Source organism: Mycteria americana, chromosome 5 (assembly GCF_035582795.1).
Source record: "Mycteria americana isolate JAX WOST 10 ecotype Jacksonville Zoo and Gardens chromosome 5, USCA_MyAme_1.0, whole genome shotgun sequence".
In the NCBI taxonomy this organism is placed as follows: Eukaryota; Metazoa; Chordata; class Aves; order Ciconiiformes; family Ciconiidae; genus Mycteria; species Mycteria americana.
This window is the reverse complement of record NC_134369.1, coordinates 642,692-657,911: the sequence shown is the minus strand read 5'-3', so window position 1 is coordinate 657,911 and position 15,220 is coordinate 642,692. Positions and strand designations below refer to the sequence as shown.

Here is a 15,220-nt window from a genome sequence, read left to right as displayed (position 1 = left end):
CGCCCAGCGCAGGGCGGGGAATCGGCAGGATGCGTGAGGGAAACTGAATCCGCTACGGCGCCATCTTGGCAAAGGGCGGAAGTTTTCCTGCGCGGAGGAGGCGAGTGAGCCGTTACACCTGGCAACGGGCCGCGGGGGGCTTAGTGCGGCTGCGCGGTGAGTGCCGGGGGCCGCTGCCGGTGCCGGCCCGGAGGGGCTGGTGTGGGGAGGGGGCGGCCCGCGGCCCGCCCTGTGCCGGCGGCCGTGCTCTCTCGGCCCCGCTTTCCCCAGCCAGACGGCGGCCGCCCGGTGCCGGCCGAGCCGGGGAGGAGGCCGCTCCCCCGGGGGATTGCGGGGGGTGTCTTGTGGCTCCGGTGCCCGGGGTGCGCTCCCGCCGGCGGCGGCTTTGCCAGCTGCGGCTCTGCCGCGGCCTTCTCCCCGCCGCGGGCACCCCCGTCCCCGCGCCCTCCGCCGGGGCGCAGGCCTCGGCCCCTCCCGGCGGCTCGGCCGTTAGCCGGTGTCACCCTGGCCCGCACGGCAGCGCTGCCAGCCGGGCGGGCAGCGGCGGCTGAACCCGGCGGTCTGCCACCGGCCATAAAGGGCTTCTTTCCGGCCCTGCGCCCACCGCCCGGCCCCGCAACCGGGTTTTCGAGGGCTCAGGGTGAAGCAGCCGCTTTGGGTGTGATTTGTCACCCTAAATGCGGTGAGCTGCGGCCAGGCGGTAATTCTGTCTGACAGCTCTCGCCTGTAATCGAGGTAGTGGTGTTGATTTTCTGGGGCTGACGGTCGGTCCTACGTCACGTGCAAACTGGGGCGTCTTTCGAATCGTATAATGAGCGCAAGATCACGTTGCAATGAGGAAAGATTAAGCTTTGGGGTGCCAGTCAAACAGCTGGTTTTGAACTGCCTCTCTCCGGGCAGGCCGCTGCCCGTCTCCGTGGCATGAGCTGTCTGCTGCCCTGCGCCGCGCTTACACTCATGGGACTGCTCTTCGCCAGAACGATGGCCTGGACTTCGAGCGGAAAGACGCACCCTGAGCTAGTCAACAACCTCTACAGTGAGTACCGGCGCGGGCTCCTGGTCAGAGCGCGTCCTAAAGCTGCCGATAGAATCTGTTGGCGCTTCAGGGTAAAGATACTGGGTGTTATACGGTGGTACGTTGTGATGCTGTTCATGCTGAAACGTTAGAGTTAACAGTGCCTGGTTTTCAGTATTTGTCCCCATCTGAACTTGCTCTATTAATAATTGGAAACAAGATGTTATGCCAGAAGCGGCAGGAAAGACCACCCGCGGCCTTCCTTCCACTCCTCTGGAGTGGTAAACGCATGACACCTTTTAAAATGCTGCACAAGGTGACATCACGTGGAGGCTGTAGGTGCTGAGGCTCTTGGCAGCCTGTGCTTCCCCTCCAGTGGGATGCCCTGGGTCCGGAGCAGTGCTTGGTGCCACCGCTCCGCTCTGGACAGCGGGCTGGAACACACTTAAAAATAGCTTTGAATTTCCCCTGCTGCTAGAGCTGATTTCTCCCCTCTAAGTGTTCCCTCGGAGATGAGGTGTGAAGGGATATTGAATGTTTCTGCAGTCATCCCTCTTGACTTTACTCACCGTGCCAGTGCTCCTGAAACCTGAACCGGAGTCTCTGCTTTCAGGAGTGGAAGCATGACTCCATCTTTCATTGCGTTTGGCAGCCCCAGAAACGTTGTGGGTGTAAGTCAGCATCCTCTGAGAGAGACTGGGCTGACGGTCGGGACCGTAACGTGATTTCTTTTGGTGTAGCAGAAACGGAAAAGGACGTACTTGCATCTGCAGTTTTGCTTTTTGTCCCTTCTCAGCTCACTTATTAAGGCTGAATTCTCCCAGTTCCACTAACTCCCTGAGCGGTACTCCCCTTCCAAATCTCGTCGTGCTACAGTACTGAGGATTGAAGTCCTTTCTGTCTCTGTTTTCCTTCTTCTCCCAGAAAAAGGGATAATTAAATCCCAGCGAGTCTTTGACGTGCTATTGGCTACTGACAGAGGTCACTACATCAAATATTTCCCATACATGGATTCTCCTCAATCTATCGGTGAGTAGCTTAAGGCAAAGTGTCACCCTTTTTGCGGTGACTGCTTGTCAGGCTGACAGAGGGGCACGAGCTGGGTCGGCAGGTCCGAGCTCTCCGTGCTAGGTCTTCTGATGAGCGAGCTGGGGGCTGGAACGCTTGGGAAGTGCAGCACTGTGCAGCCATCTTGCGCTCATTAGTCAGCAGGAGTTAATGAAGCGTTTCAGCATGGCAAAAGAGAAGAGTGTTTTCATATTTTTAGGGGAAAGTGGGGGAGAATAAAAATCTGTTCGCGTTGGTAATTTTAATTGTCATTTCTTTAGCACGCAACTTTTGTCACTCGTTTCCTTTTAGGATACAAGGCTACAATCAGTGCGCCACATATGGTAAGGTGAAACTTTTCGCTTTTAACAGAAATGGAGGAAATAGTTTGTTTGCCATTTATTTTATTTTTTCTTTCCCTTAAATGCTAAAGTAGAGAGGTGAAACAGATCCCATGGACATGATTATCATGCTTGTTTCTTTAGGTGCTGTATATGTGAGGCTTTTTTCTTTTTAAGAAGAGTTTGCCCTATACTTTTTAAGTTGCTTTAAAAGAATGCTTAGACAGGAGTTCTGTGCAACTGAGGCTAACCATTAATGTTGTCCATTTTTGGCATGAGACCTTTTTTCCTGCTGCTTCACATCTTATTACTGAACCTCTTCCTAAATGCTGTTCTGCAAAAAGATCTTCCAGATCAAACACTTGAATTTCCCTCTGAATGTGTCAGGCAAAATGCCAGGTGTGCCGTGTTTAAAACGGAGCAGATAATGCTTAGCACAAGAAAAAGTTTTAGGAGAGGAAACTAAAATGGGATGTTTCACACCTTCTTGTGCTTGTTGTCCACGCAGCATGCCCATGCACTGGAATTGCTGAAGGATCAGCTTGTGGAAGGTGCCAAAGCGTTGGATGTTGGATCTGGAAGTGGGTATCTTACAGCTTGCTTTGCCAGGATGGTAAGCTCACAGGACTCCGTTTCTAGCTAGTAAGGTGCATCGGGACGGGTAGCTTGCCATGTGCTGCTCGGGGGGGGAGAGAAGGGAGTGGGGGAAAGGGCTAAACTCTTCCCAGACCAGCTGATAGTAAAAAGAAATACAGTAATTTTTGGAATCTAAATGGATGCTGTATCTGCCGTGAGACGTTTTGTATGTTAACCCAGTTCAGATTGAGAGGAGTGTTCATCTACTGTGCAAGTCCGTTGTAGGTTCTTTTTAGTTTGCTTCTTAAATAGTCACAGTCTGTTTCTTCATTTTCTAAACTCCTGAAATTACTCTCTGTGAAGTGCTAGAAAGCTGGTCAGGTTGCTCTTCTCAGGAGGTTAGTTAGTCAAGAACCGGCCCTGCCACGGAAGCTGCTAATTCCACCAAATATAATTATTTCTTTGGAAATGAAGGATTACTAGGAATCCCCATGGGCAGTGTCTGTGTATCCCTCGAGTAGCTAATATAACTGGGACTGCTGAGCCTTAAAACCAAGGGGGCAGAGTATTTGCACCTCCCATTCAGAAACTCTGCTCTTGAGTTTCTTCCTGGAAATTCTCCAATCCCCACAGTGACTTGCCCTATAAAATACATCTCTGTACCATATAGGAGGTATATAGGTGTTTGCCTGCTGTTCTTCTTTTTAGATGGGCCCAACAGGGAAAGCTGTGGGTGTAGAGCACATTAAAGAGCTGGTACATGAATCCATCAGAAACGTCCAAGAAGACGATCCAACTTTGCTCAGCTCTGGCCGTGTAAAGCTTGTGGGTGAGCTCCCTGGGATCCTGGGGTTTGGTCTCTCCCGTGAATGCATTAGCTCTGGCTGCCTGCAGAGCTCTGCTTCTCGGAGCAGTTGTTCCAGTTTGTGTTGCTTGCCACGGTGTTGCCAGAAACCACTGGCTAAGTAAACACTGTGCCACACTGACCTGAACACTACGGTATAAACAAGTAGTATTTAATGTTACAGGCAGTCTTATACGCCTTACTTCCAAGCGTGTAGTGACTATCTCAATTCAGTAAGAGATGCTCTTCAGAGGAGAGTGGTCGTGCCGCATCTGGGTTTTAGTTTAGTTGAATGGGTCTGCACACACTGTTGTGGTTTTTGGGGAGGATAACTTGAGTCAGCTCTTCCTGTATCTGGAATCTTGAGTCTGCACAAAGTCACTGTGTTATTGAGAAGCCCTCCTGGCTTTGACTGTTCCTTCTTCTAGCGTGGCTCAGTGCCAGAAATCTCTCCCCCTTTTTAAAAAGTAAACCAACAAAATTCAAATTCCCATCACAATCTTGTTACAAAGTTTTCATCATCTAGATTTCAACTGAAAGGATATAGGGAGAATTAGTTGTGCGTGGAGTTGTTATCAGAACAAAAGTCTCTTCTGCATGCTTTTTCCTCCTGTAGTTGGAGATGGCAGGCAGGGGTACCCCGAAGAGGCTCCTTATGATGCCATCCATGTTGGAGCGGCAGCAGCAACTGTACCAAAGGAGGTAAGAGTGATCCTGCTTGGATGTCTGTTGCTGCAGGCTGCCTGCATCGGTAGCTGTGAAAAAACTAATAATTAGGGAACCACTGGAAGCTTCTTTTTCTCTCTGTTTTATATGGAGCTGGCAAGCTTGTGCTTTTCAGTGTGTCATGACCTTCACAGCGTGGCTTATTTCTGTTGTCTCTATTGTTTGGCTCTGCTGATTCCGATTTCTCTGCTTGCCAGTTGCTGAATGAATTGAAGCCAGGAGGTCGGTTAATATTGCCTGTTGGTCCCGAAGGCGCAAACCAAGTTCTGATGCAATACGACAAAACCAGTGACGGGCAGATCATCGAAACGCAACTGATGGGCGTGATCTACGTTCCCCTGACAGATAAGGAAAAGCAGTGGCCTCGGTAAAAATTTGCTCTCCCTTGAGGAATGTTTCTTCCTCATGGCTGTCCCTGTGAGCTTGCTCTCCTTGACTGCTGGCTTTGCTGACAGAGTCCTGGATTCCTAACAGATGCTGGTTGTTTTTTTTTTTTTAAAAAAAAAAAGGAGAAGAAAGAGGCTTGGCTGTGGTAAGACGCAGCAGGAGAGCAGGGTGTGTTTTCTATTAGATAGGGCTTGCGGACCGAGGACTTGAGCTTTTCTTTTTTTGGTTTTTTTTTTTGGAGCCTGTGAACTTTCATAAACACCGTAGCCGTGTTGATTCTGTCGCTGAACTGGAGGCCGTGAATAGTAACTGTTGGTTTTTCTTTGCCTCAGGGATGAATTCTGACAGATGGATGGATATCTCTAAAGTGACCTCAGAAAGCTCATGAATGGGATTTATGACTGTAGATGGTCTGTATGGTTTTGCTTTTTGAACGGAAGCTTTATCAGCCGGCGTGCTTGCGAAGGCAAGGTCTGCTTTAGCAGAGCTCGTTATGGAGGGATGGAGAAAAGGGGGTTTCTCCAGCAGCGGGAGCAGGGGGAGGCTCTCGGACGCCATGTCTGGATCCAGGTAACTCCGGCTATCCTCTCTGATAAGCTATAGGTAACATCTATTCACAGAGAATTCCAAAAGCAGACAGGAATACTTAAACCTTCACTAAAAATATCTTTAATATTGACTACTCTGCCTAATGCTTGAAGAAAATAAGATGCAATTACTGTTTCGGAGCAGCGACCTACCCTGATTTGTCAAAGTTTAATTATGAGAGTGTGTTCTCTTTCTGTCCTGCATAGACTAATTTTATCTCTGGTGGCAAAACAGAATTTTGGGGTTAAGAAAAATCCCGGTCTCTTGGCTTTTCCCTGATGGGTCCTTCCTTCTCCCGCTGGCGCCTGGCCACAAGGGCGGCTGAACCGGGAGGCTTAAGAGCGGCGGGTGGGCCGCAGTGAGACGTAAGGGGCTCTTCTGGAAGAGTTATAAGGGCGGAACTGCCCCGTTGTGCCGGTAAATAAAGTCGTTCCCGCTCCGCTCTGCCGCCGCCTCCTTCCCGCGCCGAGCGTTCACCTCAGGGGGTGGGAGGACGGGGACGGCCGCGCGGGCGGGGCGGGGCTTCGCGCCGATTGGCCGCGCCGCCCGGCGTCTGCCTTGCGTCCCGCCATGCGCCGCGCGGGAGGCGGCGCGCCGGCGCGGTGTGGGCAGCGCGGCGGTGCCTGGGGGCGCGGAGCGGGGCCCGGCCGCTGCGCCCGCTCCTTCCCCGCCGCGGCATGGCGGAGCCGGGCCCCGGCCCGGGCGGCGGCGAGGGGGAGGCGGGCCCCGGGGACAAGGAGGAAGCGGCGCCGGCCCCTAAGAAGCGGCGGCTGGCGGCCGGGGAGCGCTACGTGCCGCCGCCGCGGAAGCTGAGCACGGGGGTGAGCTTCGGCGCGGCGCACTTCGCCGAGACCTCTTACTACTTCGAGGGAGGGCTGCGCAAGGTGCGGCCCTACTACTTCGACTTCCGCACCTACTGCAAGGGCCGCTGGGTGGGCCGCAGCCTCCTGCACGTCTTCAGCACCGAGTTCCGCGCCCAGCCCCTCGCCTACTACCGCGCCGCCGCCCGCGCCGGCCGCCTCCGCCTCAACGAGGAGCCCGTGCGGGACCTGGACATCGTGCTCAAGGTGGGCACCCCCCGGGGCCGGGTACCGCCGGGGCTGGGCGCCCCTGGAGCCGTCCCGGTAAAGAGCGTGGCGTGGCAGGCCGGTGACCCAGCGTGGGAGAGCCCGGCTCGGCTCTAGCGCCGAGCATCACCCCGAGCAGTGCGGTGGAGTAAGCCCGTGGTGGTGCTGAAGTCTGCGGTCTGTAGGGGGAAGCGGGTCTCCCGGGGAATCCTTACCCCAGGGGGGTCCTGCAGCCCCGCGCAGAGCCCGCGTGCCTCACGGCTCCCTGCCCAGCCCCGAGAACGGGCGAGGCACGGAGATACGCTTGAGGCGGGTTATCAAATTAAGATAGCGACGTGCAGAGTTGTGGTGCTAAATCCTGGCCTCCAGGACAAAGGGGCTTTCATTTTTTTCCCCCGCCTCGCAATATCAAGCCCCCATCGTGTGTGGCCAGATGGGGTGGTTGCGCAGGCTGGATTCATGCCAGTTGTGTGTCTTTCTTGCAGAATAATGATTTCCTCAGGAATACGGTGCATCGCCATGAGCCGCCGGTCACTGCCCAGCCTATCCAGATCTTGGTGGAGGACGATGAGGTGGTGGTTGTGGACAAACCCTCCTCTTTGCCAGTCCATCCCTGCGGCAGGTTTCGTCACAACACAGTCATCTTCATCCTAGGCAAAGAGCACGATCTGAAGGAGCTGCATACCATTCACCGACTCGATCGCATGACCTCGGGAGTACTTATGTTTGCCAAGACCGTAGAGGTATCCAAGAGGATTGATGAGCAGGTTCGGGAGAGACAGGTGAGAGCTAGGGGCTGCAGTAGGCTTTGGAGTCTCTTGCACGGTATTGTCTTGAAACAGGTCCAAAGTCAGCCAAATTTTTGGTCTAAACAAGACCAAGTTCCCAAAACAGCTTGTGGTCACCTTACTGTTCTTATTATATTAAGCATGAGAGGCATCAAGAGAAAAAGACTAACTAAAAACTTAATTGATTTTGGTAATATTAGATTGAAAGGGATCCCTTTCCCTAAGGGACTGTGCAAACCGACTGGGATTGTGCAGACTAGTTAGAGAGCAGTTTTGTTTGTAAGTGGAAATGTGTCAGTCATCTAATACTTCTTCCATTTTAAAAGTTTCAGAAGTTTTTCTCATTTTTCCAGTGGCTCTTGACCCAAACAGAACTGTAGCTGTAGGGTATTAACTTCCAGGATTTGCTTCAAGGCTATAAACTGAAGGTCACCGAGAGATGGCTCTCAAATTTAATGTGAGGAAAATAGGCCAGGCCTTTGTGTTCTTGATTTCCTGACTAGTTGGGGAAAGCGTGAGAGAAATTTGGCTTTAAATAGCTGATTTTATTTTTTTCCCCTTTCCTGTTCAGTTGTAATAAAATTTTGGCAGTATGTTGCCTACAAATGTATTTCACTGAAGAGAAAGAGAGGAGTAGCTAGGATGGGACTCGGGTGTAATCAGGATGGAGAGAGTTTTCTGTTCTGTTTTCTGAGAGTTACTCTTGTGTCTCCCCATAGCTGGAAAAGGAGTATGTCTGTCGTGTGGTGGGGGAGTTTCCAGAACATGAAGTGGTCTGTGAAGAGCCCATACTGGTCGTTTCTTACAAAGTGGGCGTGTGCCGCGTGGATCCCAAAGGGAAATTCTGCAAAACCATCTTCCAGAGACTCAGTTACAACGGCAAGACCAGCGTAGTCAAGTGTCTTCCACGTACTGGCCGCACACACCAGATCCGGGTCCATTTGCAGTATTTGGGGCATCCTATTGTCAATGACCCCATCTATAATATGGAAGCCTGGGGCCCCGACAGGGGGAAAGGTGGCAAGATCGATAAAACAGATGAAGAACTCCTTAAGGCGCTAGTAGAGGAGCATCGTTCCAAACAGAGCCTGGATATCTTGGGTATTTCGGAGGAGGACTTGAACTCCAACACTGAAAATAAAGACTGTGATAATTCAAGTGAGTGTACAAAGTCTGTGCAGGCTGATCCTATAAATGAGAACTCTTGCCTTGCCAAGGACGAGAAGGCTCCCGAGAGGGACCCTAAGGATTCTGAGAGAAATGATGTAGCAGCTTGTCCACTGAACTCTGATAGCAACCTGGAAACGCTTGAAAAAAATAAAGAACTCGGTTCATGTGAGAATCGGGACGGGCAAACAGGAGAAAAGAGTTCAGAAGAGAAGGACCCTTTATGCCTGGAGTGTAAAATTACAAGGCGGGACCCATCTCCCAAGGAGCTGGTGATGTACCTACATGCCTTGCGCTATAAGGGAGCGGAGTTTGAGTATTGCTCCAAGATGCCTGAGTGGGCAATGGAAGACTGGGAGGAATGACCAAGGACATCTGACACCTACGGACATTGCTGGCCAGGAAAGCATCTTGTAAAGACCCAAGATTTACTTTTTCACTGTGGTTGAGGTGAACAAACTGCCCGTGACTTGAGATGGGGTGGGAAGGATTGTTGGGGCTGGAGAACTGTCCTGGCTGCCCACAGGCACTGTGAAAGATGAGCAGGAAGATGGGGCTACAACACTAGATTTATGTTGTCCTTTAGTGAACTAGCGCTTCAGGGCAGCAAACATCACTCGGCATGGGCAGCTTTGCCTTCCACCTCTACGTATTCTGGGTCTGCTGTCGATTATCTGCACAGATAATTAAGTGCATGCACAGCAACTGTTTTTTCTTCCAGCCTGCTATGTTCTTGTATCTTACAATAAGAGCCCTGGAATGTCAATCAACACGCTGGATGTTATGTCATACACAAAACTATTTTTACTGTATTTTATTGTCAGACTGATTTTAAAACCCAAACATTATCACCGAGAATGCCATAAGGTAAAATCGGAGCACTGTGAAGCTGATCCATTTTGTGCTTACTGTTTGTCAGCAAGGTGGGGTTTGCTTTGAAATTGCTCTTCCAGAATTGGTTCAAATAATGACTTAATTTAAAGTTAGTAACTCTAGGGATGGATCTCTTTGTATTGGGCCTATTGTTGGAGGTACTAGTCCCCAGATTTTGTCTTTATGAGATTTATAAGGAGGCTGATGTAGTAGATTTTGCCCTTCTGTTCTGCTACCTCTCCTGTGACTTACCTCCTGCCTTCTCAAAAACATCCGGCTTCTCTTTGAGAACCTTTCGATCTCTGTCCCTTATGCCTCATTGAAAACATCTTCATACTTGAGCAAAAATCCAAAGTAGAGGTCAGTCTGCCAACTTCTTTTTTTTTTTTTTTTTTTTTTTTTTAAACCGTACTATAAGCAGGTTGTTTCTGATGGGTGTGGAATTGTTTTTAATATCACTTCAGTGTGACAATCAGCTTTAAAGAAAAACAAATGCTGTTTTATGAACCAGATGACCTTTTTTTTTATACATTTTATATTAATATGTTTCCAGGATGATAAATATCACTATAGTTCTTATATTCATCAGTGTTCATCGCTTCTTGGCCTCTGGGAGGGTTATTATAATAATTCTGCTGTCTCAGGTTCTTTTTTATCTTTTTTGTTTTTTCCTCTTTTCCGTATGTGTCACCAGTGGTAATGACCAGCTCTGGTAACTGCTGCAGACAATCAGAACCTTTACCTGGGAAGAGCCGTGTTGTTTCAGGACTGTTTGCAGACAGTGGTCTCTAGCCCCGTCACTCCATAGCCATGCTTCTCCACGCCCATTCCTACACAGGCAGCATGCATAGCGTTCTACACTTCTAAAATATTAAAGAAGCCTTTTTTTAAAGGTGAAGAAAGGAATCCAGAGGACCTGATAACTATTCAGCAAGTGTGGCAAGAGCCTTGCTGGAGTGTGGTCTGGTCTCAGATGATCTCTCCTTGTCATGCTGTGCTCTAGGGAGCTCTAGCTGTTTCTCAGCCCCCTAAGACGTGGTTTTCATGCAGATCTTTTATTACCGGTGTGCCCGTTTCACACAGGTTACTGGAGAACTCCCTGCTTCACAGGTGTCTGTGAGTGGGATGCTGGGGACCTGAGGTTGGCCAGTGCCCGCAGGAATGACTCCCTCCCTCCTTGGCAAGGCTCCTAGAATCACTTGATGATGTTACCAGCATCAGGACTTGCGTACCAAAACAGAATAAACCAGTGCTTACTTCTTCCCATAGCTCAAAGTAGCCAAGTGATTTCTTTCTCTCCTGGATCATCCCTCTGATGTGTTGAATGTGTCCATAAAAGTTCACTCAGGCTTGAGCTTTGCTCCTCCACATCCTGCCAAGGGTGTCTCGCGATTCTAATTTAACCACAGATTGGATTTTATTTTTTTTTCCTGCCATCACGTAGTAAGGCCAGGTCTAGTACTTAGCTACAGGCAGCTTGTTAAACAAAGGGGAGAAAAGGTCCCCTGCGTTTGAGAGATGACGCTAAAAACTAGCGTGATCCAGATTGTTCATACACTGAATACGTATTTCATGTAACTTGGGCACCTTCAGTGTACGAATAAGGGTGTCTGCAGCCGTTACCAGCTTTAGATGCAAGGGAAAGGTAGTAGATTTAGGGGCAACAGTTTTAAATCAGACTTTGAGGTGTCCCAAGTTATATTGTCTGGGGTTTTTTTTTGGGAGGGGGGGTTGGTTTGTTTTTTTTTTCCTCTCTGTAAGAAATAAGCATCTGAAAGGGATTGTACTGACTTGTGCCAGTAGATGGAGACTGGATGGCTGAAGGGCCTGATGTGGAACTGGAGCTCAGTGCTGTGGTTTTTACTTTTTCTGGCTATCATAATGACTGTAGTTAGCATCTTTTAATTATCACACCTTGCTGGTCAAGAAACCCCAGGGCTTCTGTTTTCAAGACACTTTGAACAATGAAAATTTAAGGTTGATTTCACAAGGAGCCTACTGCCAATTGCATCGTATTTCATTTTATTTCAGTTCAGAGCTGGTGTCCAGCCCATATGTGCTGTAAACATGGACAAGAAGTCAGCATTTGCTCTTCTGCTAATAGGGAAAGTGTTACTATTAGAGATGTCTTGTGATAAATTCCTGTCTAAGGTTAGCTCTGAGGTAAATACTGTGTCCTGGTTGTGGGGTGAGTGTAGGCATAAAGTTGCCTGCACAAAGTGTAGGTCCTGGAAGAAGTCCTTTCTCCAGTACAGTTTTATTTTGATACATCTTTCTATGCTGCAGCAAAGGACCGGGAGAACGTGCATCTCGCCAGCAGCTAAAGCACTTACCTAGACAAACAAACCCTGCTGGGAACTTCGCTGTGCCTTACCCACTCGTTGTGTAGGACTGACTCAGAATTAACCCCTAAAACATCACCGAGGTGCCCATCTTCCGCACGATCCCACTTTTCCAGCTGTGTTTTAACTGGTCCGTTATGGGTGCCAGTTGTGAGGCTACAGAGTCATGACCTGGCCATTCTCTGCACAGGATTTAGTATAACCTAATTTCCACAAGGATGTAAGTGTAGTTCAATCTGCCGCCGCGTGCGCCTGGAGGGCTCGCGGAGCTGTTCCAGCAAATGATGTGCGAGAGGCCCCTTCCCGCGCTGCCATGATGTGTTCAACCCGTGGAGCAGGGCAGTCCCATGGGAGCTCTGTGTTTCATTAAATTCTATTTCCAGACTTTTAAAAAGTTAACTCTTGATGGATTAGGCAGAGAGGAAAAGCTTTCCCGTATCTCTTCAATACAATCATTTATGCTTTTTAAATCGTCATAGCTTCATGGAAAGCAAGGCCAAGGGCAATCGTTATTTTTCTAAAGCAAACCTTGATGTATTTTCAATGAGGCACTGGGATCGGTTTGGCTGGAGCTCCCTCAACCCGATCTTGCAAATATTTACCCAAAGCTCCCGCTGAGGACGAAGCCAGCCCGACTACGACGCTGTTGGGATTGTGAGAAGAGATTCAGAAGTGGTTTGTTCCCAGCGACATCACAGCTTGCGGCTCCAGAGCACGGCCGCTTTCTGAGGAGAAGAGAGGGAAGGCGGCCGACCCCAGGGGCAGGCAGAGATCCGGCAGCTCGACCAGAACCCAGACACCCGGGGCTGTGACACCCGAACCCGCGGGACGCTGTCCTGGCACCGCCACGGCCACGGTGCCTGCCCCGGGCGGCAGCTTCGCTTCCCCTTCTTTCCGTGTCAGCCCGGGGAGGCGGGAGCCCGAGGGGTGTCCCCACGGGCCGGAGGCCCCGCGTGGGGCCTACCCCCGCGGAGCGGCCCGCCCGCAGTGCCCGCCTCCCCTCACGCCCTTCCCCGCGCCACGGAGCGCGGCCGCCGGGCTGCCGCGGGAGGGCGGGAGCTCGCCGGGGCTGACGGGCCGCGCCCTGAGCGGGCCCTGAGCCAGCGGCAGCGAGCGGCTCGGTCCGCCGAGAGGTGGAGGGGCAAAAAAACAACAACCAAAAAAAAAAATGGCGGGGAAAAATTTCCACTTTCCGACGAGGATGGGATTCGAACCCACGCGTGCAGAGCACAATGGATTAGCAGTCCATCGCCTTAACCACTCGGCCACCTCGTCACGACAGTTCCCCTTCTCGCCCAGCCTATAAGAAAGTACGCCGACCGCTCCTGGCATCTTCTCCCGCCCGCCGCTCCCTCTGCGAGGTGGCGCCGGCTGCTCGGCCCTTCCTGGGCACAACGCAGAGCGAGGCCGCCGCGCGGGGACCGAGCAACCCCGCGCCGACCGGCCGCTGCCGCGCCGGCCTCCTCGCTGCGGCCGCGGGGCGTGCTGGCGAGGGGAATACCGACGTGGCAGGCACCGGGCCGATTCCGCCGAGGCCGCCATGTCGTACGGAGCGCTGGGGGGCGCCATGCTGTACGGCGGCCGCCGTAGAGCGCCACTCTGCTGTCGTCACGACGGCGATTTGGCGCGAGGCGCAGGCGCGCCAGGCGGCGGTTAGATTTGAATAGCGAAGCGGCGGCGGCCCAGCCCTATGGGAGCTGGGGGCCGGCGGGCAGCGGCGGAGAGGAGGGGGGAGCGCCCCGCCAGCGGCGGGCGTGAGGGCCGTGTCCGGAGCAGTGGGTGAGAGCGGCCGCGGAGCGGTCCCGGCGGGGGGGGGGGGGAGGCGAGACGAGGCCGGGCCGCGGGAGCGCGGGAACGCCTGAGGCGACGGCAGTTGCCTGTCGCTGAGGCGGATCCTGCGGGGTAGCGACCGGTGAGGGGAGGGCGGACAAACGGCGGGAGGAGAGGCCTCCCCCGCGGACCTGGCGCCTCTAGGAGCGAGGTGGAAAGAGCGTTGAGCGGCATCGGGCCCGGGCCTGAGGAGATTTCACCTGGGGTAGCTGGGGTCGGGGACGGCCTTGAAGCGCGAGAGGAATCGCCTGATAAACTGACCGATGAATGCAATCTTGATCAATGCGAAGTGATTCACGTTTGGGAAAACACTGATATAAGTGATAATGAGGTGTAATTCAGCATTTGGATGTTGTTCTGGACAGTGCTCCCAGCCTGTCAGCCCTGTCAGGGCGGTAAAACAAACAACACAAGGGATCGTGAGGGAAACAGCTTGAGAACAAAAAGGAATGGTAAAGAGACTAAATAGATTCTTACTCTTAAAGAGGGGGAAGGCCGAGGAGGGCTTGGATGGGCATCTATAAGATCATGAATGAACTGAAAAAAATTATGGAGTGACTCTTCATGTTCACAGTGTGGAACTGAGAGGTACTTAATTATCAAATATAAGAATGAAAAGAGGTGCTTCTTCATAAACAGCGGAACAAAGCATTTCAACTCGCCGCCATATGCTTGTAGGTCAAAGATATGTAAATAAGTTCAAAGAAAGATCAGAGAATGACTACTGAGCATGTTGATTGGGACGTGAATTCCAGATTAATAGACCTCCTAATAGCAGACTCCTAGCAGACTAAACGAGGCTTTCTATAGCCATGCTCTGTTCCTTCGCTCTTCCCCAGACACCTGTATGCAGGGCCATCTTTTATGTCACTTCTTTGTTGCGTTTAGTCTGACCCAGTGCAGCAGCTCTTATGTGCCAAGCATGCAGGCTGCTGGCCGGGGGGCCACCGCGGGATGCCTGCCTGAAAGCAGTGTCTTGGTTTTGTTGCCTCAGAGCTGCAGGCCCTGAAAGCCAAGGCCTCTCTGGCTACGTTTCTGACTGGTACTGACGTAAACCTGCTACATCTTTGGTGAGAGGAATTACTCTGCAAAAATAAAACAAGAAATTAATAAAGTTCGTTTCAGCAGATCAGCTTCTGTGTACAAGTACAATGTCATTCTGGGAAACTTCTCTGGCTCTTATTTGTTATACCTTCACACTTAATGCTGCCTTCAAAATCGTGCTTTTTTTTCTGTTTAAGCAAATAGAAATTTACTGAAAAAAAAACCCCTGTTGGTTAAGTTTTTTCATCATGCTTTCTGGCCCTGCCTGAACATTGTCTTTTTCCTTTTCCCTCCCCCCATAATTCAAACTCTGCTCTGCCTTGTGAGCAATATCCCAATAACATGCAATAGCATTTTATGTGATTTAGCATTTTGCTAAATCTAGATATTTCTTTTTCCTACAAAAGGCTTAGTTTTAGCTTGGGAAATAAGAGTCAGTTTGTGGTTTAAATCACCTATAATGAGGTAACTGGCTTGGTGGACAAGGGGAGAGCAGTGGATGTTGCTTATTGGAGGGAAATTATCAATGTGTACGAATACCCGATGAGAGGGTTTAAAGAAGATGGAGCCAGACTCTTCTCAGTT

At 51.1% G+C, this 15,220-nt stretch overlaps 3 protein-coding genes and 1 non-coding gene across 6 annotated transcripts in view; 3 read left to right on the top strand and 1 right to left on the bottom strand.

Moving 5' to 3' along the window:
* Positions 1–25: 25 nt before the first annotated feature.
* Positions 26–5,964, top strand: LOC142409958 (protein-L-isoaspartate(D-aspartate) O-methyltransferase-like). Of its 2 annotated transcripts, none has more exons than XM_075501749.1 (9): positions 26–156; positions 901–1,036; positions 1,940–2,044; positions 2,375–2,406; positions 2,912–3,016; positions 3,688–3,808; positions 4,440–4,525; positions 4,747–4,916; positions 5,269–5,964. In XM_075501749.1, exons 2-9 carry the CDS (start codon positions 922–924, stop codon positions 5,279–5,281), a joined length of 747 nt encoding a protein of 248 aa, XP_075357864.1. In that variant the 5' UTR covers positions 26–156; positions 901–921; the 3' UTR covers positions 5,282–5,964. The 2 variants fall into 2 exon arrangements, with proteins under 2 accessions (XP_075357864.1, XP_075357863.1); XM_075501748.1 differs by having other exon boundaries at positions 37–160.
* Positions 5,965–6,089: 125 nt separating this feature from the next.
* RPUSD2 (RNA pseudouridine synthase domain containing 2) lies at positions 6,090–10,811 on the top strand. Of its 2 annotated transcripts, XR_012775798.1 has the most exons (4): positions 6,094–6,591; positions 7,077–7,373; positions 8,099–9,469; positions 10,114–10,805. XR_012775798.1 is itself a non-coding variant. In XM_075501743.1 (3 exons), exons 1-3 carry the CDS (start codon positions 6,202–6,204, stop codon positions 8,909–8,911), a joined length of 1,500 nt encoding a protein of 499 aa, XP_075357858.1. In that variant the 5' UTR covers positions 6,090–6,201; the 3' UTR covers positions 8,912–10,811. The 2 variants fall into 2 exon arrangements, 1 of the variants encoding a protein (XP_075357858.1); XM_075501743.1 differs by having other exon boundaries at positions 6,090–6,591; positions 8,099–10,811.
* A 2,143-nt stretch (positions 10,812–12,954) lies between these two features.
* Positions 12,955–13,036, bottom strand: TRNAS-GCU (transfer RNA serine (anticodon GCU)). The gene has a single exon. It is a non-coding gene; the product is annotated as a tRNA-Ser (tRNA).
* Positions 13,037–13,383: 347 nt separating this feature from the next.
* The window catches only part of KNL1 (kinetochore scaffold 1), a 29,404-nt gene continuing 27,567 nt past the window's right edge, over positions 13,384–15,220 (top strand). Inside the window, exon 1 of the mRNA XM_075501742.1 lies at positions 13,384–13,540. The gene's annotated coding sequence lies outside the window, so the exon portion shown is untranslated. The remainder of the gene's footprint in view (positions 13,541–15,220) is intronic.